The following is a 25,147-nucleotide window of genomic DNA, read 5'->3' on the forward strand; positions in this document are numbered from 1 at the left end:
GCAGGCCCGACCCAACCCGGGCCCGTGGGTAATAAACCCGACCCTAGCCCGACTAATTAACTGAATTTGCAGGCCCGACCCGAGCCCGACTAATTAAATGGATTTGCAGGCCCGACCCGAGCCCGACTAATTAAATGGATTTGCAGGCCCGACCCGACTAACTAACTGGCTTTGCAGGCCCGAAATTTCATATTTTATTTAGGAGTTCTTCGAATTGTCATTGCAAGAGGTTAGTACAGTATAGGGGAATGCTGGGACATATTTCTTCTTTTGTGAGCTCTATAATCTGCACATTCATTTGACAATGCGGGGCTAATGGATAGAGGGTAGCTAAAGATTTTACTGGGAAAACTAAGAAATTCCCTAGCGACACACATATTATCATCAAGAGGCATTCAAAAATGTGTGTCAAATGTCCCGCTGCACTCCACTTGTGCGGCACATTAAATTAAACGAGGTATGCCGATAAAAAGCAATGAATAAGCATCATCATCCAAAGAACTACAAAACTTTAAATTTCGAAATTTAATATTTATGAAATCGGAACCACTCTGAAAAATAGTTTCTAATAAACATATATTTACTTATAAAAAATCCAGCGATATATAAGCCCGATCCGAACGTAATGATTGTCATTTCAGGCCCGACCCGAACGTAAAGATTGACAAATCAGGCCCGACCCGAACGCAATGATTGACATTTCAGGCCCGACCCGAACCTAATGATTGACAAATCAGGCCCGACCCGACCCGAACGCAATTATTGACTTTTCAGGCCCGACCCGACCCAACCCGAACGCAATGTTTGACATTTTAGGCCCGGTCCGAACGTAATGATTAACAATATAGGCCCGACCCGACCCGAACACAATGCTTGTCGGGTCGGGCTGGGGCTCCAGATCTTAGCTCTAACCTGGTACACATACTACCCAATAGCCGAGACACATCTCACTGCCAATAGTAAGATATTGGAAATTCATCCAAATCTCACTATCCATATCTAATCGCTTTATTCTCAATCAAGTTGAGACAATACCGACCTTAAATCTAACTCCATTTAATGAAAGGCGTGGCAGTTTACAGACTTCCATTTCCCACTGCACAAGATTATCAGCATGACCATCACCGTGAACACAGAAAAGTAGAAATTTCTCTCTCTGTTCATAATCACAGCTGTTATTATCAAGAACCTGAAAACACAAAATGTAGACCTATAAATATATAAATTACTACTCCTGTGAAGATAAATATATACCAAATTTACTTGAATAGTTAACTAGTTAACAGTATAACATGGTGATACTATGGGGTATATCAGTATACTATTTCGCTAATAGCGAAAATTATAGGGATAATGAAGAGTTTAGTCTTGATTTTGTACCATGAAGTTACCAGTTTATGACTCATTTTTAAATGCTTATTCCCCTAATTTTTTTATATGACGCTAATTTCGCTACGAACAAAGCACTATACAAGCAGCTACTGATATCTTACTATAGGTAAGAAGCTACTATTATTCAAAAGGACGGCAATTTCTGGTTCAGCACTGCCTACCCAATTTATTACACCCTTGATGAGATGAACGGGCGTGGGAATCGAAACCAAGATGTGTAATCAGTAATGCCACAACAGTTGAGTCTAACATTTTAACTGCAACGCAATCACAGCATTTATATACATTCAGTGTCTACGATTAAACAATCACACCCTCTGTCAACTCTGAAAAAATAACAAACTTCCACTTCAGGAGTTTAAGTAAGGAGACAAAACGTAATAAAATATGCAAAAAGCTACCATTTGTATTGAACCTAGAAGCAGTCGATTAGGCATCTGACAAACAGTGGTGGAATTCAAAATTTTAAGAATGGGCTCTCTTCCACTAACAACAGATCTAAATTCAAAAGATGAATAGATCTCTCTCCTTGAGTTGTATTAACATGATACGCTTTATATAAATCTAATACATACTCTTCCAAATGCTACATATAGTGCTAGCAATCAGCTGCTATGCACATAACCCATTTCCAGAATGAAAAACTGATAATCAAATTAACATTATGAAGAAACAAGACATACCTTTCTTATTTCCTTCATCATTTCATTGGGATCCATAGCAGATGTAGTTTTCATGGACCATGTAAATCTTAGTGATCGGGGTTTTGTTTCCTTGTCTTTATCAGTCTCCGGTATGCTAGGTCTGCCACTAGCGCTGTATAAACAGAAAAATGTAGAAAATAAATTTTAATAAACAAGTAAAATAGAAAAACATTCATGGAGATCGCTGCTGTAGCACACAGAAAACTTTCTGGTCCAACTTTATTGTGGAACTGACAAAAAAAGTCTTGATAATGATGCCAAATAATGAATAGTGACGAAATCGCAATCCAACACACACTCATTCCAATATTGGGGTATGGTTATTAGCATAGCAAAGTGTAGATATATAGTGTTGAATATAGGTTATACTTTCATATTTTAACTCTTCAGAAAGAATTCGTACTGCGCATCAGAAATTTTGCAATGTAACCAAAATGATTGTTTTCATTTAAGTGTTTCTTTAAAGATATTAGCAAAGTGAAAAAAATTTCCATGACGTGTATTGTAGATGATTTTCATAATTTGTTCTCTTTTATACTTTATGTAGGTATTGTTCTCAAAAGTTTTTTACAATAAATAAATACTCATGATTCATAGATAGGGTAATATTAAATCAACAAAGTTTTTATTTCTAGTATAGACATAGTTTGGTAATACTTTTTCTGTTAGAACAAAATACATCATAACTTTCCATGGAACGGATGGTTAAAATGAATGATGAAACATCACAGGCAACTTTCAACATACAGATATATCATGCATATGAATCATATTGAAGAAAAAACTTAATTCAATTTCAATAGACTGATGCAATACATGGAGGTATTAAATATAACAAGATTGAGAGGCTGATTATGGCATAGGTTGTAGGTTGTTTCTTCCTATTTCTGGTAGGATCAAAAACTAGAGAATCATTGAAGAAAATATTGGAATGATTCAGAGAATGGCTAAGCAGAAATGTACATTGTTTAGCTGAAATATCAAATATTTCTCATTGGACTTTTCAAATTAAATATTTTCTGATTTCAACATTACCCTTTATCTGTTTAAACTCCTGAGACCTCAGGTGGTACAAAAGTAGAAAACTCCACAATATATTACACAATTTTTTTTCTGACGCAAACAAGCAATGTGACACATTAATGAAACAACCGATGGAAAGATATGACTGGACATACAGAGACAAAAGACAATGTGTGGAAAATCAAATAAATACCCGAATGAATCCTGAAGCATCAAACTACGACGGCTGAAGCAGAGAAGTAAAACAAAAAATTGATAAGAAAAAAGCATGTCAAGCTTCAACATCATGATCACAAACCAGATTAAATCGGACATGAATGGCCGTTCCCCCGAAGACAGTATCAGGGGTACGATTGATGCAAATCAAAAAGTTATCCAAAACAATATTCTGTTCTTTGCAGAGATGTGAAAAACAAATCAAATGACCGCAATTATTCGAAATCATGAATTCTTGAATTCAGGAAAAATCCAAAAATATTTTCATCGGAAAACTTCAAATTGTCAGACAAAAATAAACATCATTCAACTAACTGCTGGAACCCTAAAAAAAGGTTTTGTGGCTGTTGCATGTTTATACATAAACTAAGCAAGAGAGAATTATATTCTGCTTTCCTAAATTTTAGTTTCTATGAATTTACTACGATTTCTGTCAACTTCTTTGATGAACAGGAACTGATTTCGAATATATTTGAAAACATTGTTTGAGAATTAAAATCGGAAAAAAATAGATTTGCTTTTGGCCATTCCAGGTTCTTAGTCATACTGTTACAATCCCTGGTTATATTGTCAATTCCCCCTATAATTTTGATTACAGATTAAAAATCATTCGTCATGCTTTCGCAAGTTAGTTTTTTATTCATGCGTTTAGCAAAAATGGTATATAGTTGTTATCCAGTTAATCGGTACTGCTGATCATGCAAAATTAGGGACACACTTTTCAGTCCCCCAAGAGAATATTTTTAAATAATTTCATATAAAACATAACATAATGCAAAGGTTCATTTCTTTATCGCTTCAAATGAAACAAGGTTGCAAGACAACAAGAAAAGGTATATATAAATCATACAACAGGTTTTTCATAGTCGTTTATGAAATTCATTGCCATGATACGATGGACAATAAATCATTTTAATAATGAATGCAAAGAAAAGTTATCTCAGGGAAATAAAACCATTTCTTTGAATATACATCTACTTATGATTTTTTTGATGTCTCGTCTCGTGGTAATTTTGTGATATAACCATAAAATTTGTAAATAAGATAACTTTTCAAGTAAATTAATCTTTGTGACACAAGCAGATGCACGTTAGCAATGAAAAGGAGAAAAAAATTGGCAAAGTTTCACAAGCACTCCATCATAGCATGTGCTTTGTACAAAGTAACAAAGGTTTATTTATTAATATGTTTGTTGCTGTCTTGAAAATATTATTAATTCTACTGGTTTCGCATTCATATACTGACCGTTCGTAGCGTCTCGACAGTCGTAACGAGCGCCTGTAACGGACATATAACAACATGTAACTTCAGATGTAAAAAATGTACATTGTTTCTTAAAATAAATTATCGACAAACACATACGATACAAAACATGCTGAAAAATTGAGAGAAAAATGCTGAGATACAGATCATAACTAGATACGTCTGAAAAACCCATTCTTTTAAGTTTTAAAAAAGATAAAATTCTTTTCGAAAACCTGTTTTTTAGAGAAATCAGATAATAAAATTTACTGTTTCCAATAGAAATTGCCATTTTGTATATTGTCAATTTTAATAATCATAAAAGTATATTTTTAGACCATTTATGAAAAAAACTATTTTTACGTGAACTTTGAAGATTAAAAATTCAAACCTTTTCATAACTGCCAAATCAATTTGAAATATTACAAATCAAAATATACTACAAAGACATCCCATCCCCAATACCAATGCATAACTTTATTAAAGGCGCGTACTCTTATCAATGCCAAAACTAAATCCAATATTATTTTATAATCTGTTTCCCAGCATTTTTAGGTAATGATCAGATTACTCTCACTCCATGTGCTCTCTGTAGGTATGCGGTGATATGAGGCAATGAAGCACAGCTAAAGCCCACTACTCGGACATTCATTTGCAAAAAGCAGTTAATATCAGCTACAGGATCAAGCTGGTCAAGCTGAATTACACATATATGTGTTCATATTCCAGATCAAATAGTATATACACCGGCTTTTTTATACTTTTGTTTTATGGCGACAAAATGCGAGATCAGTGGCTTTTATTTGTTTAAAATTCTGATTCTATTAGCGAAAAACCCTGATCAAATCATAACCTACGATACCCATCTCAAATTAGAAATTTCTTTTTTATAAGACTGATAGCGTCATAAACCAATATCATTGATAAAAAATGGTTTCCAACCTGCGGCCAAATTTGGACGTAATCTTGCTGAAGAATCCACTCCCTTCCCGTTGCAATTCAGAGTTTCTTGCACGGCCTGAACTACCAGCGCTATATCCAGAGTTTCCACCTCTTCCACTGACAACTCCAACACCAGCAGACATATTCTCGCTAATAGAGGGCGAAGATGGCGGAGGTCCGTTATAGGTGGCAGTCCTCCGTGTCCTGTCCCGAGTGCCATGGTGGTATGTGCGTCGCTCCATCGCATTTCTAGGAAAATTTGTGTTGGTGGGGGCAGGTGTTCCCGTAGATCCAATGTTGTGAGAACCAGTGCTTGTTCTACCAGAAGCAGCACTGTTACTGGTACGGTGACTAGGTGACATATTTTTGTTGTTAGGAGCAGTGCTAAAACAAAAAAAATTGTGCGTTGGTAAAACTGTGCAAAGATAGAATTGAAGAATGTGTAAATGTACATTTTATTGAATAAATAGTGTTATATATCAACCGAACAGTTTATAAATAATGATTCTCTACTTCTTATATAACTTTGCCACAGGCAGTTTCACAGGGTAATTAGTTGATAATTGGGAAGATTATTATATGTCACTACATTGCTGTGTTATCTGGAATTGAGCCTTTCATTCAGTTTATCATTAAAAATCTGTATTGGTCGTTTATATATGCATCAAAACTACAATATGGTAAAGATTAGAGTTTTACTTCCAAGCCGGATCACCTCTCCAAAACAGTGAAATAGTATTTGGTATACCCCAATGAACCGAAAAGATTCAAGGCCCTAAAAAGAAAAATAGACCCTCCATATCAGTGGATTGTACGACATAAGCTAATGTGTGAAACACACCCATAAAATCTGAATTTTAATTGCCAATCTGTGATTAGACACTCATTTATAGGCTAGATAACAGTTTCGAAACTCATGTCATCCTTAATTCATAATCCCTAAATTTTCTACAAAGTCTGTTTTGACCATTGACTATAGGTGAAGAAAAACAATATACCTGACATTCTATACAGTCAAATGCTCAACACAGATTGTGATCTATTTGCAATACGTGACACAGCCAATAACATGCAACAAGCCACATTTACCGTAATAATGGTTTTGTCAATACACATCAGATATGCTTATGAAATGAAAAGACTACCAGAAAATATACTTTTGTTTAGCCTCAATAAGGCATTACTTATCACTAGTAACCTAGGATAATTTTACAGCAAGAAGCGAAAATGTTACATATATTTTAAATTAAAGATTGCAAGGTACCGACTAGCAATGAGTGGTACAAAAATTCATATCCTAAAATATATGAAATGTCAGATTTTGATACATCCATTGTACACACAAACTAGTTTCATCATTGTCATACCTATCTAGAATTGGTCAACAAATAAAGCGCAATTTGGTTCTAATTTCGAACTCTAACCATAGTTATAGACTTAATTAATTGTTCGTCTAACTTTTGTAACTCAACCTCATTACAGTCACTAGCACACCTTGACGTGAGACACATATGCCTAACAACACAAACATGTATAGTACTTTTATTTACAGACTTTTTGCCCACTTCCAAAAATGCAATTTCAAAGAATGAGGGCTTCAACCCAAAATAACAAAAGCTGTTTTGAGCAAATGATCAAAACATTTTTTCTATTTCTCACACTCCTGTAATTTTTTTATTGAAATACTTCAATGAATTTGTAGAAACTTAGATACCAACTAGTCTAGTGGTATTCATGTCAAAATAAATCTGTGGTCTAAAATAATTTGTGTAACAAGTTGAGTAAAGGAACTGAAACCTATGGGCAGAGGGTATACTCATTTGGCTAACACAGACAGTCCCCGAACTCGTGATAGAACTAAAATAGGGAAAATTGGAATAAAATTTTGCCCTAACCCTAACCTGGTACACACTACAGGAGTACCGTCATTTGTCCATATACTTGATTGCTGCCATCTTGTTAATGAACTCAGGGAGTATAAAAACAATGCACAACAATAAAAATGCTGTCATGCATGGTATTGACACGATCAATGCAGAGTTTGACAACAACATGGATGTTAGTATGCAATGGGGTGGAACAGTTCAAGCATGACATAAACTCACTTGGGCCGAATATTACTTGTGTCCAATACATTGGTACCCTGAGCAATAGAGTGCGACTTACGTTGCCGACTCCTAGCGGACTGAGTAGACTGAGAAGCAGGGGAACTAGAGAACAAGTTGATATTGAATAAATCGATAGTCAGCGTTAGGAATGCATTTGCCATTGCACCTCTGATTACCCTGTGCTGGTTCCCAGATTTAAATCCTGTGGGGGATAATTATGTGCAAGAGGATTGCTAACTTATCGCCGACGCAGGGTGGTTCACGTAACTGCTGGTTGGTTGCGGCTTCTACCATCATCGAAAATACTCAAAGCGGCCAATTTTCCAAGTAACGTAATCTCCTCTTCACATTAACTATATGTGATTTCTTCTTTCAAACAATATACAGTTTTATATTGTATGGTTGTGCAAGTCTTGTATTATATCAAAATTCAAATGGCAGTATCTATCTACTCAAAATTACAAATGTATATCTTATTTGAAAAATTAAATTTACATCATGTGCGGGGATGCCTATCCACTCCTATTCAAAAAAACGCATACTGTGGTGTTTTTATTATAAAAAATAGCTCATTATCAACTTAGGTCTACATATTTATACCTCGAGCTTGTGGGAATAGAACCAACTCTATCTTGTCTCCTTTCTCCAGCTACGTAAGTGTTTCTTCTCATCATACTGTCTGACAGCTTCTGGAACGAAAACACGTTATGAATAATGTGAAAATCCTCAAGCATGAAAGCAAGAAATGGTAAATTTATGTAGCTACTGCAATTTAGAGATTCTGAGTTCAGTTCATCTCTGTAAGTTTAATAATAGTCATCCATCAGCAGACAGCACCTCACCAAAATTGTTAAAAACTGAGTAGTTATGGTACAACAGAAAAGTTCTTGAACTTAAAACCATAACAGTAGCTCATTTAGTTCTTTGGTAAAAGCGAAAGTGTCAATATAAGTTATAAGTTTCAAAACAAGACTTTTCAAGCAAATTATGGTAAAAGAAATTTATAAATCTTTATATGTACTACTGTAAGATATTAGTAGATGGAGTCGGACATTTATCATGGTTCATAAATATAGATATAAATTTCTGTTTAGAATATCGATGAAAATAACATCATGATTGTTACAGTGTGCTTGTTATTATTATATAAACGTAAGCCTACTAACTGTTGGACTAGCTGTCGTAAATAAACTGTTTTTTAAGCATAGTTTTTCATATAGGGTTTTAAGCATCCGACCCAGTAACCAAGTCTATTATCTGTAACTGGCCCAGTCAGAAAAGTAAACCCCCACCGCTGTTGTAGAGGAACATGTTTGAAGTGAAAATGTGAATAGCATCAGCTAAAAAGGGTATCTCCTCAGGTAACATAGGCTATTTATTCATAGGCTTTTTCAAAGTGGAAGGTGTGAAAATGCCAAACAAAAACAAAGTTGTGTAAGTATACCAATTCTTTTTTTTATAGAATTAACAGATGGTCGCTTTGTGAAGAAGCTCCACAAACACAGTCGAATATGATTAATGAGACTGGAAAAACATCATTTGTTTTCTAAACATTTATTCCCTTGGAATTTCAATTGTGTAAATGAATATAAATTAGGTTGTAGAATGATAAACACAAAACGTAAGTTCGATAAATACCTTTGCTGATTCGGGTCGCTGTGACTGTTGTGATCGTAATGGTATTTCAGCTTTGTTTGGATTGTGAGCAGTGGATGATATTTTTTCCATGGCCGATTTAGCTCTGAAAAATTGACACTTTCAAAAATATTTCAAAGCCTCTTAGCTTTTGTATAGTTCAGAATGAAGAAAGAATCTGATTTGGCAAAAGGCTACTTATATTGCAATCTTTGTACCCCAAGCAGCCTAAATTGAAATAAGATAACAAATAATAGGTGTTATTAAGCTGCAGCACCCACATACCTCGCAACGTGGGCACGATGGCTTAGCGGTTAAAGCAGGAGTGGGCAAGGTTTTAGGGCCAGGGGCCAACAATTTTGCCCACTTAGAATGGTGGGCCATGTGAGTGTGACGTAAAAAGTTACATTTTATGAACAATACTTAGTGTTACAAAAGCAAAATTGGAAAACAATAAGCCTCGTGCCAAGACTAAATTTAATCACAATCTCAACAAATTCCTGGAGCTATTTTTAACTAAAACATCAAAATTTGTTTTTAGTTTGATTGTGGCAGCATCAGGCGGGCCAGATTGAATCAACCAACCAGGCCGGATTTGGCCCAAGCAGAGTTAAAGTCTTAGACGTAATTAAACTGTGTATGCATCGCAGGTTACAATCAAGGAGAGCAAAACAAGGAGATACGAAGACAATTGAAATTGACCAACAGTCTTATCACAAAAATTCAAAAAAATTGTAGATATATCCCAAATCATACCCGCTTCTATCTTGTACTGCGGACGCAGATGTAATGCCGGATGATGATCTAGGAGAGTCGGTGTGACCATTCCTTGAAGGATGTCCATGATGATGAGATGTCGTTCGTGACACACCTTTGTTTGATGATGATTTAACTGAAACAAATTTGCAAATTAGTTACATTTCAGAACAAGAAGAGCGAATGCAATTACTAAATAGTAATGATTTGATGAAATGCTCAGTCTTTTCTTTTAAAATATCATGATAGGTTAATAAGGGATGATATTTATCTCGGGTGAAAGGAAACCTAATAAGATAGCTTAGTCAGATGAATGGACAAGTCAGTGGAGAAAACTGTATCGACCTGCGGTTACGTGAATCAGCCTACAACCTCAACTGGGTTCACATAGCAAGTTGGGCATCTTGCATTCTAAACCCAAATGCATCAGGGTCTCATAAATTGGACACGCCATGCTGACTCAAAAATAAGTTGTCTCAAAAAAACTGGTTCACTATGACATTATTTGGATCTAATATAATTTATTTATTATTATCTGCTCATTTCAATTCAATGCAATGTTAAAAAAATACCTTTCTTTTTGTTCTGATTATCAATATGAAGTCTTTCAAATTTCTGACTTATTTCTTTGACACACGGACCTTCTTCGACCACTAAAAACAATTTATCTTTCTCAGTTTCTTGACTTTCTTTAGCACGGTTAAGAAATTTATCATCTTTACTAGCTGACTTCTGAGCGGTAACTCCTCTTATTTTCGATTTTTTCTCACCAACTGGCTTATTAGCTCTTGCAGAATTTAACTTGGATGATTCTACATAACTGGTTAATGTTTTATTTTGCTGTGTACTGATCAAATGTCTTTTTTCACAACCATGAACTATTCTTCTAGGTGGATCTCCACATGCTTGTTCACAATTATGATAATCCCGCTTCTCATAATGTTTGGAAACACTAAATGGAATTGGTCTTCTTTGCCTGCCAAACTGTAATAATAACAATAGGAATAGCTTCGGTATTAAGGTGGCAGCACATCAAAGTTCTTGTACCTAATTTAATACAGGACTATATGAAAACCTTGTATCACATTTTTTAATGTTGACATCGACATCAATAAGGCCATTACCAATCTATGTGGCAAACTGATATGTCCATAGGTCCCTTTAATTAATAACTACATATATATACATCTGACGGCGCTCCAGAATTTTGTGCACCAATATGGAGGTAACTAATTTTGTTCGCCTACTTTACATAAAGTTGTGTAAAGGGACGAAAGCCACTTGACTAGCACAAACAGTCCTCAAACTCGTAATAGAACTAAAATAAGGTAAATCGGAATAAAAAGATGGTCTACTTCTAACCTGGTACACATACTACAGGACTACCCATCTGACCGAGTTTTCCTATATCTTAGTTCTCATATGTATTTTTCATTACACAATAATTAAAATTCTTGGGTTTTACAATTATTTCCTCCACTTATTTATACTCCTTTTTCGCATATTGAACTTGAGGGAAATGATTTTACAACTTATTATAAATTTAAAAATAGGATAATATTATAGTTATCAACATATAATTCTCACTAAACAAACTGGAAATTTGACACAAAACAGGCTTTTTGCTGAGTATAAATTTTTCTATTTTTTTTTTAAAATATACTGTACTTAATCTACTTAATCTATGCATGTAAGCGCAAAAAATTGACAGAAAACTAAAAAATTCAAAAAATAACTATTTTTTGCTGTTTATCCTATACTTAACTACCCTGTGAGGTCTCCTGCTCCAGTGATTTCTCGTTAAAAATGGATCAGGAGGAATCGGAGGTGAAGTTGTCCTGGGTTGAGGTTCACTACAAACTTCTCCGTCACAACTATCTACAACTTGACGCTCTCTCTTCCAGTGATATGGACTTCGTGCTCGTAAATACACTCTGTCTGATGTTCGTGATCCCCGTCGAACAAAGTTATCTGTCTTATCAATATTCTGTTATCAGATTGACTGATATGATTGAATAGTGTGACTGATAAGTTGATAACATAAATTTTGCTCACCGATATCACTGCCTGTTTGTGAACCTCGTGGACTGATAACTTCTTTAAAAAATCCTTTACTCGATATTTCCCTAAACTCTTCAAATTCTATAAAATAAGACATTCCTGATGATTTTGTTATCTGTTTGTTCGATGAAATTTTACATCACACTCACATAAAAGGTTGCGTGTCAAATAACTTCTTCTGTAAATGAGTGAAGACTATGATAATGGGTATAATATTTTGGGCATGGTGGCTTAACTATGATGACATCACAGGTTAACACCAACTCATCAGCTGCATTACTAGAATAAATTTTCAAATAAGCTGTATTGATAAGTTACAAGATACTAATCAAATTACGTAATTATTAGATAGAGATAGAAAACGAAACCTGTGTATAATCTAGTTAAAGACTCCTTTTTACCAAACTAAGTACAACTTTGCATGTGCTTGGCTACCTACCCACTGCCTATATTTAATAAAGTACTGTAGGCTATTCTATAAAATCATACTATTCTTTCAACAGAAGTTGTCTTACTGTTTCAGAATGATTTCGCTGCATCATGGTTTGAATATAAAATTACTCCAGTCAAAAATACCTGTTCGGATATGTCTAATGGAAACTTACTTTACTTCAACTATGAAGACTCAAAACAAATGGACTATTCAAATAATATATACTTCACTTTTGTTCATATTATATATAGTAAATTTTTTATTTAATGGAATATTTCACAATTCTTCGAAAACATGTTTCCTTACACAATAAAATTGGCATCAGGGAAGCAGATAAAACATGAGTCACATTTAATCCTTGATAATGTTAGATGTGATATTTTAACAAACATTTGAAATCTGATGTTAAAAAATCAAAAATGCTTCCAATTAGTATATATTTTAGACTCTATTCAAATATAATAGTAAATTATTCAATCCTACTCCCGGGTCAGGACAAATAAAAATTTGTCAATTTGCTGACTTGAAATGGCGCTCCAGAAGTATGTGTACCGATATGGAGGTACGGTAACTAATTTTGTTTGCCTACTTTACATCAAGTCTTGTAAAGGGACTGAAACCTATGGGCAGGGGGTATATTCACTTGACTAACACACAACACAGACAGTCCCCGAACTCGTAATAGAACTAAAATAGGAAAAATCGGAATAAAATTATGCCCTAGCCCTAAATTAAAAAATCAAAAATGCTTCCAATTAGTATATATTTTAGACTCTATTCAAATATAATAGTAAATTATTCAATCCTACTCCCGGGTCAGGACAAATAAAAATTTGTCAATTTGCTGACTTGAAATGGCGCTCCAGAAGTATGTGTACCGATATGGAGGTACGGTAACTAATTTTGTTTGCCTACTTTACATCAAGTCTTGTAAAGGGACTGAAACCTATGGGCAGGGGGTATATTCACTTGACTAACACACAACACAGACAGTCCCCGAACTCGTAATAGAACTAAAATAGGAAAAATCGGAATAAAATTATGCCCTAGCCCTAACCTGGTACACACACTACAGGAGTTCCCTTGAATTTAAATAAAATAATAAGATACCATTTATCCTACTGTTTAATTACTATTTTCAAGTGTAGAAACAACATAAATAATTAATGACAGTATACCTGCGCTTCCCTCTTGACTTTGTCGACGTTGCGAATGCTTAGTGTTGGCTGATACACTGCGTTGTACTTTTTTACTAACTTGTTGTCCACCGGGTTGCGAAGATGAATTGACAGGAATTTTTCCTCCTGTTAATGACAAGGCACTACCAGATCGAGAAGCTGTTCCATCTGATAACTGAGAAGTCAAAATATTGTTTTTAGTGAATTTGATTGGAAGAAATGAAACACAAAAATTTAATGCTCATTTTCAGAAAAAACCATAATACTCATATTTCGACGCTTTTTATATAAAAAAGAAATTAATTCAAAAAGACTTACTACAAGACTTATTACAACTTACAATCAAATTCAGTAATAATTTTTTTTTTCGAAGCAATTAAACGAGGATTTTATTATTTAAAATTTATTTATTAAGACAGGAGTATTTCATGACTAAATGAAAATTATACATAACGATTGAAAATCCACACATTTTGGAATGAATAAGAATTAGAATGTATCCATGTTATATTTTCTCACAAAAATAGGGATCGAAATGAGTGTTGAATTATTCACGTTATTTAAATTATTTTTTAATTATTTACCAATTATTTACAGTGATGTATGTTTATCAATGCAATTTCTGATGTTGATCAAAATTTTCACAATCCTTGTCGAAAACAATACAATTACATCTAATACAGTATATTTATTATTAAGATATCCATTTGGCTATGATAAAAGGCCTCAAAATAGACATCATGACAGCAGTTGTCATGGCTGTATCCCGTATTTCAGCAAACACACGAATCACATGACATAGGTTATTGTACCAGAGAGAGATCGATTTGGAAGTACATGCATCCATTATTTATCAACCTCTGGATAACATAGGCACATAATGTAGTGCGGAAACACACCATAACCCTTTGAAACACCGTCCATAACATACCGGTAATTCACATTTTATGTAACTCTATCAAGCGAAGTGCATGAAATTTAAACCAAGTAAATCACAAATTTGAATTTGCTCAATATCCTAATGCTTGATATAATCGCTAAAACCAAATTATTTACTTGTCCAAATACATTAGAAAAAATTTCAAATTCAGATATAGCTAAATTAATTAATGGTCAAAATGTATTTTCATCAAGGATTCAATTAAAAAATACAAGAAAATCGATATCAAAATGATACAATACGTATTTTATTTTTTACAGCTCTTACAAATTAAATAGTACTATTTTTGTTTGACTGTCCACTGCTTTTTTTTGAATATAAAAACTAATAACACTTGAAACTAAAATATCAGGATGATTAGGACGAATTTGAAGGGTATTTGAAGGTAAGTGACATTGTCAAAGCATTCGACTTTATTCAAAACAAACTTTATTCATTGAAACTTTTGAGGTTCGATTTTTTAACCTATTTTTCTTGAAGATACAAGATGCTCAAAAAACAGAAGTCATAAATTTCCTAATTATTACTACAAAAATTAAAAATTCTAAACACACAAAATTTATGTTCTCCCCAGAATATGTTTAAAATGAACTGGGTTCTTGCTTTTTGAGTGACCCCCGTATTCAATCTATACATCAGAGCGTTTTTCTGACCATATTTTCCATTATATTTGTCATGAACTGGCTTACCTCACTGGGTCGTGTGCCAAGTAATAGATATGTCCCATATGCTTCGTCGTAAGCATGACTTTGTATTGATTTTATAACTTCATCTCGTTTATATCCCATGTCTATCATTGCACCTAGGGAGAAAAAACATTAGTTTAGCTTTAGTAATATTTGGAATGTTTTTTATAATATTTATTTTCAAGCTTGGGATTTGTGAATACTTTTATCTATATCATTAGGTATTTTTTTTTTTTAAATTATCTACAATTTAGAACAATACATACGATCTGTTCAGCAGTGAATGGCAAATTGCATGGAAAAAACAGTAATCCTAATTCTCTATGTTTCAAAAAATAATTTGAGCAAAATTAAAATTACTGAATAAAATACCTTTATGACAATCAAAAAGTTGAATAAATAAGACAGAACTAATCTATTATTATACCATAATTTTATTGGTATGATATTATATTCAATTTAAAACGTAGCTTGCTTTATCACGAAAATTTTGCAGCCCAAAATATTGAACATTACATCGAATAATATTATTGAATATATTATGTGAAGGTATTCCAGTTTAAAATGAAAGCAGAAATTGCTTCCACGTTCGCATTTTATTTGCATTATATATACTGTACCTTTTAGTTAAAAAGGTGTGCTGCTGAAAACTAACTGGTCATAACTGTACCGTATGTATAAAGGATGTTAAGCATGCATCCGTATAGTAAGTAATTCACTGACATCCTCAATCTGGTGACTACATGCGATGTTTATAATGCATGTTTCATAATATCGTATGAGTCATAATATTATCATGTAGAGTAGATATAAGAAAATGATTTAAATTTAAGTCGATTTGGTATTGCATTTATATATGCTCAACAGCCACCCCATGATAGAAGGTGTTTCAATATTGATAGATACCAAAAGCATTGCAACGTCATTTTTTATAACACCTATTACCAACTGTTACATACTTCGTAAAATCGCCAATACAACGAATTTCGTTTTCGATCCCATCAGAAATATTATAAAAGCTTGACATACAAAAATAAAGACCGGAATTCGGCACAATTTAAAACTTTGTAAAAATACTTGAAAATAGAAATATTCTTCATATAAAATCTTACTTATTCTGTCTTCATCTTTTTCTGATAAATCTGGATGTATATGTGGTTTCAATGGGTCATCTTCATATCCTATATTCATCCATTTGTCTTGCATTATAGACTAAAAATAAGAAAATAATGTGAATTTTAGGACAATATCTCATAGCCCAATGTAAGCATAATCGCACTTTTGCACATTTTGTTACTGCAAGTTTTGATATGCGTTCCAAATAAAATAACAGGTAGTGAGGTAGATAAAAGATATGATGGAAACCAGCATATACCGGGAATCTCAAATGCATACTTGATGTTATGAAGGTGATTTTCAATGGTCTCTGTGAATAATGCTCTGTTCAAGCAGCCAATAATATATAGATAGTTAAATTTGGGAGGAACAGAATCTCCCCTATTCATGACACTCTGGATGAGGTGGCGGAACTGTGACGCTAACGTAAGAAGGACAGAAGCTCCTATTAATAATGACACTCTGAGTGAGGTGGCGGAACTGTGACGTTAACGTAGAAGGGACAGAAGTTACTATCATTAATAAAACTCTGGGTGAGGTCACAAAACTGTAATAAGTACAACGCTTTGCCCAATAGGCTTTGAATGAAGGCTCATATTAGAGAATTTCCAAGATTGCATTTTGGCAAAATCCCATTCAAGTATGAGTAATAGAAAAATTCTTTCGAATAAGTTCTTTTCATTCTGTTATCAAATAAGGTTATTGTTGTGACAACATTGTGGGTATTATCAGCATGATATAATAGGTTAAAATTTGCTCGAAAATAAAAAAGACAAAATATACTCACTGTGAGAGTTCCTCGTTTGAGAGGATTGAGAACAAGAAAACGTTTCAAGAGATTTTCACAGTCTGTAGACATGTAAAAGGGAATGCGATACTTTCCTCTCAAGACTCTCTCCCTCAGTTCCTACAAAATGTGAGTATGATCAGAGTACAATTTAGATGACGTCTAGATACAGGATATGATGTGCAATTCATGATGATGTGCAAGCATATGGTGAACCATGACCTCTCAACCGGTCCATGTTAGATATGGGATAGTTAGTCAGTTATTATTTTCGGACGCATTGACTTAACAATTCCAATGACCATTAAGAAATAATACAATAGATCTTCACAAAATATTTAGTGATTAAGATATAAATAAAAATAAATCACAGTAATTGCTTACTTTTAAATTTTGTCCATCGAAAGGTAAGGAACCACTCACAAGTGTATATAAAATAACACCAAGAGACCAAACGTCTACTTCTGGTCCATCATACTTTTTGCCCTGAAGAAGAAAAAAGTATAATATAATAGTGCAATGTAGTACTTTTTGTAATATGTACCTAAATAAGAATATAGGTACCAAGTATCATTTAATAAAAGACAGTCACTCATATTTGATAACAAAGCCCTAAAGTAATTTATAGAAGCTGTCCAGAAAAAAATATATTGACTGTAGTTTTTATAATGGATGCAAATTTACGAACAGCCTAATTACTACACAAAACAACATAGTGTTCCTTCTGCTCTAAACAAGACTCTTCACAAGCAGGCACTGTTAGAAGTAGTTCTATAGTTTGGATTATGGAAGTATCAGGATCTTTCCGGTTCGCAATTGCCTACCTAATTTATCGAGCCCAGAGGGAGGTCGTGGGCATGGGATCCAAAATTCTACCCTGTAATGCCATAATAGTTAAAATACCGAAAGTCAAACCACTAGTGGCTATTTCTCCCACTAAATTATATTTCATGAGTGAACACTTTGTTTTGATTATTTCAGCTAACATGATTTTTGTTGGAGATAGAGGGTCAAACTACCAGATGATGTTAATTAAAAAAAATAAAAATTACAATATACAGTAATATTCTATTATATTACAATTTCAATAAAGTCGATAAATTTGAAAATAATTTATACTTATAGCAGACATGCACCTGCTTCTGTCATGATCAAAACACTTTGGATAGGCAAAGAATAGATTTAAAAATATCAGTCAATTCATTTAATCCTACGTTACGAATCCATTTAATATTCATGATATAACTTTGCAACCTGGCAATTCTTCTATCAGTATCATTGTCAGTTAAAGTATAGAGCTATGCAAGGGATGGAACAAAGCAATCAATAAATTGATTATTTGAATAAGGGTCTGAATAATGAATAAATCTAGTATTGTAAAGCGGGGAAAACTAATAAACTGAATATTCGTATTGCATTTCACTGGATGTGAAATAAGCTTATTAAAAGTTTAAAGTATTCAGTAAAAATGCGGATGCAATGGGTACTAAGATATTGTGTATTGAACTGTAGGTCCTTTCTCCTTGTCTAATTCTACAATATTCGATGTTTGGTTAAGTTACATCTTGTTTTGTCTGAAGAAGTTAAGTCTATGATCCAACAGAAGCTCACTAATAAATAAACTAGCTATTATTCCATGGAAAGGGATTACTGACATGTTCCTAATTATAAGTATAAATAATTAAGGAAATGATAATAAAATGTTGGATGCTTATATCAGAATCATGATGAAATATCAAAAAATTTAGTAATCGAATACCTAAAAATATTTTTCAATATGAAATAATGGGTCATGCTTAATATAATGTTAATTATATTTGAACATACTGCAATCTACAAATACAGTTGTATCGGTAGTTGAATGCATCTTATTTTTAGCCATAATATGCTTTCGCGATTATTCAAATCGAAACTAAATATTCCCTAAAGCAACAACTTACTATATCCAATATAACTGAATCAAAATAACTTTCAATATTCAATTTGTTTCGAAAATTTCTGGTCTAAAAAAAGCAAATCATCATAGTCTATTCTTGCCAGTATTTTTGAGTAATTGTAAACTATAAAATTTATTAAAATGACAGTTATGATCTTAATTCATAGTGGCTTGAGGAAGGATTGCGAAATCAATATGACGATACTGTTGCCATTTGATTTATCAAAACATTTTTCGTCGTTTTATTTAATTTTTTCAAATAATTTGTAATTGAATGACATTTGATGATAAACAAATTAGTTGTATCATAATAATATTGACAACGTTAAATAATAATTTCGCGATAATATAGGTGCAATAACCAATTTGATGTCCATCAAATTAAAGTGTTTATGAAATTTCAAGTAAAAACTAATAAATAATAATTAGTTATAATAAATATAAGCTTCTTATTTATATGATTTCTTAATAATGATATAACATTAAAATTTGACCTCTAATTTAAATTCTACAGATACAGTACATACTACATAAAAGAGATAAAATAACATTCAACTCCCTTTATCTAGACTAAAAAAGATTCATAAACATTAATTACAGTATCTGAAATTTAAAAAAATCATCACAGTTAATAAAACCATTTATAATCAACAAAACAATGAAAAGCTATGATTTGGTAGTATAAATCAAATATTAGAACTGACTGTAAAATACTAAGAAGATGAACAGAGCATTTGTTATTGACTGTGCCAAACTGCCAATATACCTTTATAGACATATTAAATCATGGAAGATTATCAATATGATTGTGTTGCTGATGATAGAGTTGAGTGTTATTGGCTATTTTTGTACCGGTAATACCAGTATTTCCTGTCACACAATAGGGACAATCAGGTCAAGACAAAAAGGATGATGAAGTTCAGACACTCCCCCGGTGTACAAAAAGAAGCCTGTATAACTTATTGACGTATATTTTTACATAATAGAGAATGAATGCACTTTATTTCATAAACGAATCAATGAATTTGAGATTTGGATAATACAGTGGACAAAAAAACCCAAGGAAGGCGCATATTACCTAAATACTTGATAACTCATATATTTCAATATAGGTAGGTCTAAAAGTTTTTGGTAAATTTCAAACAAATAATGACCAAAAAAGCTTTGATTACTCAACTATTCGGATATGAAAATTACTATCATCCAAGTTTCTAAAGAAAGCCAATAGTCAACAGCATACAGAAACGCAATACTTTTTTTGTTATTTGAAACAAAACCTTAACTTAATCTAGAACTTTTAATTAAATTAAATTTCCAAACAACGAAGTAAAAATTATAAAAACAATGTCCTATCATTTTTGAGTATAACAAGTAGGGTAATGATAGCAAATCAATTATTTATTAAAGATGGAAGGATCTCTCGCTATAATTCATGAATTCCATCACTTAAATCTAATGCCACAGGAGAGCAATGCTCAAATTATTCAAATATATGGACATAGTTTTCAGTACAGTTAGGCCTTGGAGCTTGAAGCAACCAGTTTCTTAAAAAGATTTGCAGTCGAGAGTGAAGAAAATAAAGTGCTCTTCTTTACCAACCCGAAACAAGCTAGACCACAGCAAGAATCCCTGCTGTACAGTTGCTGTTACATTACAATAAATTTCACTCTTCAAGCAAATATGGCAATACAAACACATTGTTTACTTACTTGAAAAAGTTCGGGTGCAGCATAGGGAGGGCTTCCACAAAATGTATCAAGTTTCAAGCCTGGTGTGAATTCGTTACTAAATCCAAAATCGGCTATTTTAATGTTCATATCCGAATCAAGCAGAAGATTTTCAGCCTAAAATAAAATGTTTGACATTTTAAAATGAACAAAATATATTAAACGAAAAGGGTATTGTCCATATACAAATTCAAAATAGTAATTCTCCTAACAAATTTTAGTTGGCATTGTAAGTAAACTTCTGGGCTCAGAATATTCATCCCATCAGGCCTTAACTAGACCACAGTCAATAAAAGGCTATATAAACTACCTCTGTACAATTTCCACAAATTGATAAAGTTAATTAATTGCATGTATCAACTTATTAATAAATTTGAAGCGCTTCATTGTAGAGCATGATTAAAAATGAGTCATAAAGGGTAATTAATATTACTTGATGATAGAAAAACATAAAATCAAAGACTAGGCCTTGGGCAATAATTCAATGACCGGTACCACAAGTTGCATGTAAAGCTTTATGATAGATCATAATTTGACAATTTTGATCTCACGAGGTTGTCAATGTCATTGGTACTAGTTTAATTTTTAGATATTTCAGTCCAAGAAAGTTGAATAAATTTGACAATCCAACAATATGACGAATTTGGTTTACAAATTTAGGATTGGCCAAACCGAATTATTTACTAGTGTGAGTGTATTCTGATTTACTATTCACTAGCATGAGAATATGAAATTTATTTATCTATTCTATACATTTAAATTGGGTCATATTATTGATAGTCAAACTGCACTTCCATTGGTTCCAATACTTGAAAAAGTTTCAGGTTTTTAGTCATACTATGAGACTTCCAATTGTTCATGATAATTTTTCAAATGCAATAACATTCTGAATTATTGATAAAATCAAAGATATATTGAGTATGACTAATTTAGAATGGTTTCGAATTTTCTATTCATTTTGGACAATCCTGATTGCAACAATGTAAATTGTTTTTCATAAATTTATGATCAAAGAGACTAAAATAATAAGAAGCAAGTTGGGCTTAAATCTGAACACAGATTTTTTTAAATTATAAATTTTACGCTATGTTTCAAGGATCAAAATATCAACTTTATTAACCACCCCATTTGTCACAAATTTCGTCATGAGTAAAGTTTGATTTAACGCATACCAAATCTTCAAAATTACACTTATATACCATGCTTTCGAAAACAAATAACTGGCTAACTAATCCCATACCCGACCTGAACTGGTAACGGGACGAGAGGCCCCGGTTCGCCATATGATCGTGCCGTCTTATCGACTTTCCCCTCTCCCCCTGGATAAATAGGTACATAAATCCTATCCACTTTGAAATAAGTTGGAAGAAATCAATTTCTGATGATTACAATTAATCAATATTAAAAATTTGAATTTAAATTTCAATGATTATTTCTGCACTCTTATTGAACTGAAGAGCCAATCTCGATGAAAAGAGTATCAGTTCGAGTTCCCAGAAGGGCGAGAAAATCCAATAAACAGTATTATCAGAGTTGCTGCACTTCACCATTATGGAAAGGTTACACAGTTTTCTTGTGCGCTTGTGGCATTACATTGTTTAAAACATGTCAATGCATGCAGAAGAACTGAAATCCGTAGGGACATTGTTGTAGGCGTCGTTGTCTCAAGCCAAATGACATGTCACGGATCACTGTGCTTATGGATTGCGGCTTTGAGAATTTAATTGAATTGATTCAGGGATGGCCATATATAAATAATTTGCTATTCCAAACAATTTTCATATGAAATTTTTGAATAAATAATATTGAATACAATTTAAATTTGTGCAAGTTCAATTGGGAACAAGTATAATGAACGAGTTTTGAATTTGAAAAGGCAGGAAGGTTAAAATCAACAGTGAGTGTTTAATTTTCAATTTTTTTTACAGTTTTAAAAATTAAATGGATCTTTTATCACACTGTAGAATTTGAATGCTCAAAATGATAATTTGATGAATGGAACTACCCCTAAGTTTAAATAAAAAAATAAACTATTGAATGGAATTTTGAATCTATTTGACTATTCGATTCGTTTTAGACATTCCTGATTATGTTATATTGAATTATTGAGGAAAAAGGAACTCGAGCAAAGGCAAAACTAATAGCATATGAATTGTTGAAGAAAATGAACTCTTTACCTTGAGGTCACGATGTACAATGTGTTTTGAGTGTAGGTATTGCACTGAAGAAACAATCTGAAAAATATATGCATGCACAAACGTAAAAAAAAAATTGAAACGTATAAAGTATAACAATCCTTTATAACATCAGTTAAACAGTATAATGATATGTATTTAATTTAAAACCTTTATTAAAACTTCATTTACACTATTATTACTTTAGGCCTCATCACCAATTTTCCCTATCAAATTAGAAATTAAATACCAACTAAGAATACTTATTTTTATTCATCCCTCGAAGACAATCTCTTTCTAGCATTGTAACCAATACATGATACAGATACGAAGTAAGAATAAACACATAATACTTCAATATCCCAATACCCCCTGAATATAAACTATCAGCCAGTAAATATAAACTCAGTACTCAGACTATATCAAATTAGCACATATGAATCAATAGGCTACTCACTACACTAGGCATTTTAAGATTTGAATACAGCCAACCGAAGTGATAAAAGTGATTTTCGAATTTGGGTCCAATTTACAATTACAAAATAAATTTCACTGTGACATTTTTACATAAATAATTACTATCAGGTCCCTGATCATCTTTTGTGAACTATCAGGTCCCTGATCATCTTTTGTGTAAATCAGAAAGTCCAGCGATCACTCTCAACTCAAGTACAGTCATGAGTATCTTATTTTCAAGCAAGTGTTACATAGGGCAAATTCAAATATGAAGCATTCCGATATGAAAGTAAAAGATTGCTGAACTTATCTACCTAGAGTGAAGAGAACTGGTAGCTAATAGCTATTATTATAACCCATTTTTGTTTCAGTGACAATCCTAGTAATGCAGTTTAATTATGATGCTATAAATACCATTCCATAGATATTCATTCAACAGATTTAGAAGGGCAAAATTGTAAAGAAAGGAGAATAGAAGTTTTAAATGAAAGCTCAAACAGAGGAGATACTATACCTGGCGAAATTTAGCCCGGGCTTCCTTTTCTTTCATTCGACCGTGAGCAACAAGATAATCAAAAACTTCGCCTAAAAAACAAAATATATTCAGATGTTATTGATGACTCACAGCCAGATATAGAAGATTATTCTTAATGTATCTATGAGTCTATCTATTTGTATAGGTTTTTGATTAGATCTGAACTTTCTAAATACATCAACACAAAGGATTATTGTTATTTAAAAAATTAAACAGGACAATACTTTTCATCTATTTTAACACATAAAAAAGTTTTTGTAAAAATTCTAAATGTCCCAAATAAAAGTTGTATTCTCACCTCCATTAGCATATTCTATCACAAGAAGAAGTTGTTTACTGTTTTCAATAACCTCATAAAGTTTGACTGAAAAAAAAAGAAAACACATTCATGAATATCATATTTCTATGTTTTTTAATCCAGTGCGAAATTAGAAACTTGAAAAGTCTTTGGAAACAAGCGTGTTATTGTTGATGACTATTAATATCAGTGAATAGTTAAATGCAATTGTACAACGAAAAAATAATAATAATACACATTGATATAATACAGTATATAAATTATTTCTTCTGAACATGGGTATTTCCCTCAAAACTACCAGGGTTTTATTATTAGAAAAAGCCTGGGGTTTGATAACGCTAGCTGGTAAATAAATGTCATCTAGTGAAAAAAAAACGGCACTCAAGTATGTATGTGTGTGTGTACCAATATGGAGATAACTAATTTTGTTCGCCTACCTTACATCAAGTTGTGTAAAGAAACTGAAACCAATGGACGGGGGACATATTCTTATTCACTTGGCTAACAAAGGCAGTCCCCGAACTCATAATAAAAATAAAATTAGGAAGATTGGAATAAAATTATGGCCTAACCATGATAACCTGGTACACACACTATCGGAGTACCGAAAAAATAGCAATGCTACATGGTTATAAACATTGTCACATTTGTGCAATAAACAATGAATAATGGATTCTGTTTGCATATTCCAAGACTAACAAACCGAGCGTTTTGTTTACTGCTACCCTCAAACCCTATATATTAAACCATACTTAGTAAAATATCGAACATTAAAAATTCACTGTCGGTTTAGTTGTATACA

At 32.7% G+C, this 25,147-nt stretch overlaps 1 protein-coding gene across 7 annotated transcripts in view; it reads right to left on the reverse strand.

Annotated features, from left to right (window-relative positions):
- The window catches only part of LOC120326693 (MAP/microtubule affinity-regulating kinase 3-like), a 44,972-nt gene that overhangs the window by 4,675 nt on the left and 15,150 nt on the right, over positions 1-25,147 (reverse strand). The window contains exons 5-22 of one of the 7 annotated variants that reach the window (XM_039393020.2): positions 24,346-24,411; positions 24,027-24,097; positions 23,060-23,116; positions 20,865-20,999; positions 17,604-17,705; positions 17,220-17,339; positions 16,429-16,528; positions 15,320-15,432; positions 13,691-13,865; positions 10,019-10,154; positions 9,266-9,368; positions 8,228-8,313; positions 7,625-7,729; positions 5,520-5,903; positions 4,581-4,613; positions 3,313-3,345; positions 2,076-2,208; positions 1,040-1,189 (exon numbers count right to left, since the gene is read on the reverse strand). In XM_039393020.2, coding sequence (XP_039248954.1) covers positions 1,040-1,189; positions 2,076-2,208; positions 3,313-3,345; positions 4,581-4,613; positions 5,520-5,903; positions 7,625-7,729; positions 8,228-8,313; positions 9,266-9,368; positions 10,019-10,154; positions 13,691-13,865; positions 15,320-15,432; positions 16,429-16,528; positions 17,220-17,339; positions 17,604-17,705; positions 20,865-20,999; positions 23,060-23,116; positions 24,027-24,097; positions 24,346-24,411 — 2,102 coding nt within the window. Of the gene's footprint in view, positions 1-1,039; positions 1,190-2,075; positions 2,209-3,312; positions 3,346-4,580; positions 4,614-5,519; positions 5,904-7,624; positions 7,730-8,227; positions 8,317-9,265; positions 9,369-10,018; positions 10,155-13,690; positions 13,866-15,319; positions 15,433-16,428; positions 16,529-17,219; positions 17,340-17,603; positions 17,706-20,864; positions 21,000-23,059; positions 23,117-24,026; positions 24,098-24,345; positions 24,412-25,147 lie in introns of all 7 variants that reach the window. The other 6 variants (XM_039393019.2, XM_039393026.2, XM_039393025.2 and 3 more) reach the window with 6 other exon arrangements.

The sequence above is a fragment of the Styela clava genome, chromosome 4 (genome assembly GCF_964204865.1).
Source record: "Styela clava chromosome 4, kaStyClav1.hap1.2, whole genome shotgun sequence".
In the NCBI taxonomy this organism is placed as follows: domain Eukaryota; kingdom Metazoa; phylum Chordata; class Ascidiacea; order Stolidobranchia; family Styelidae; genus Styela; species Styela clava.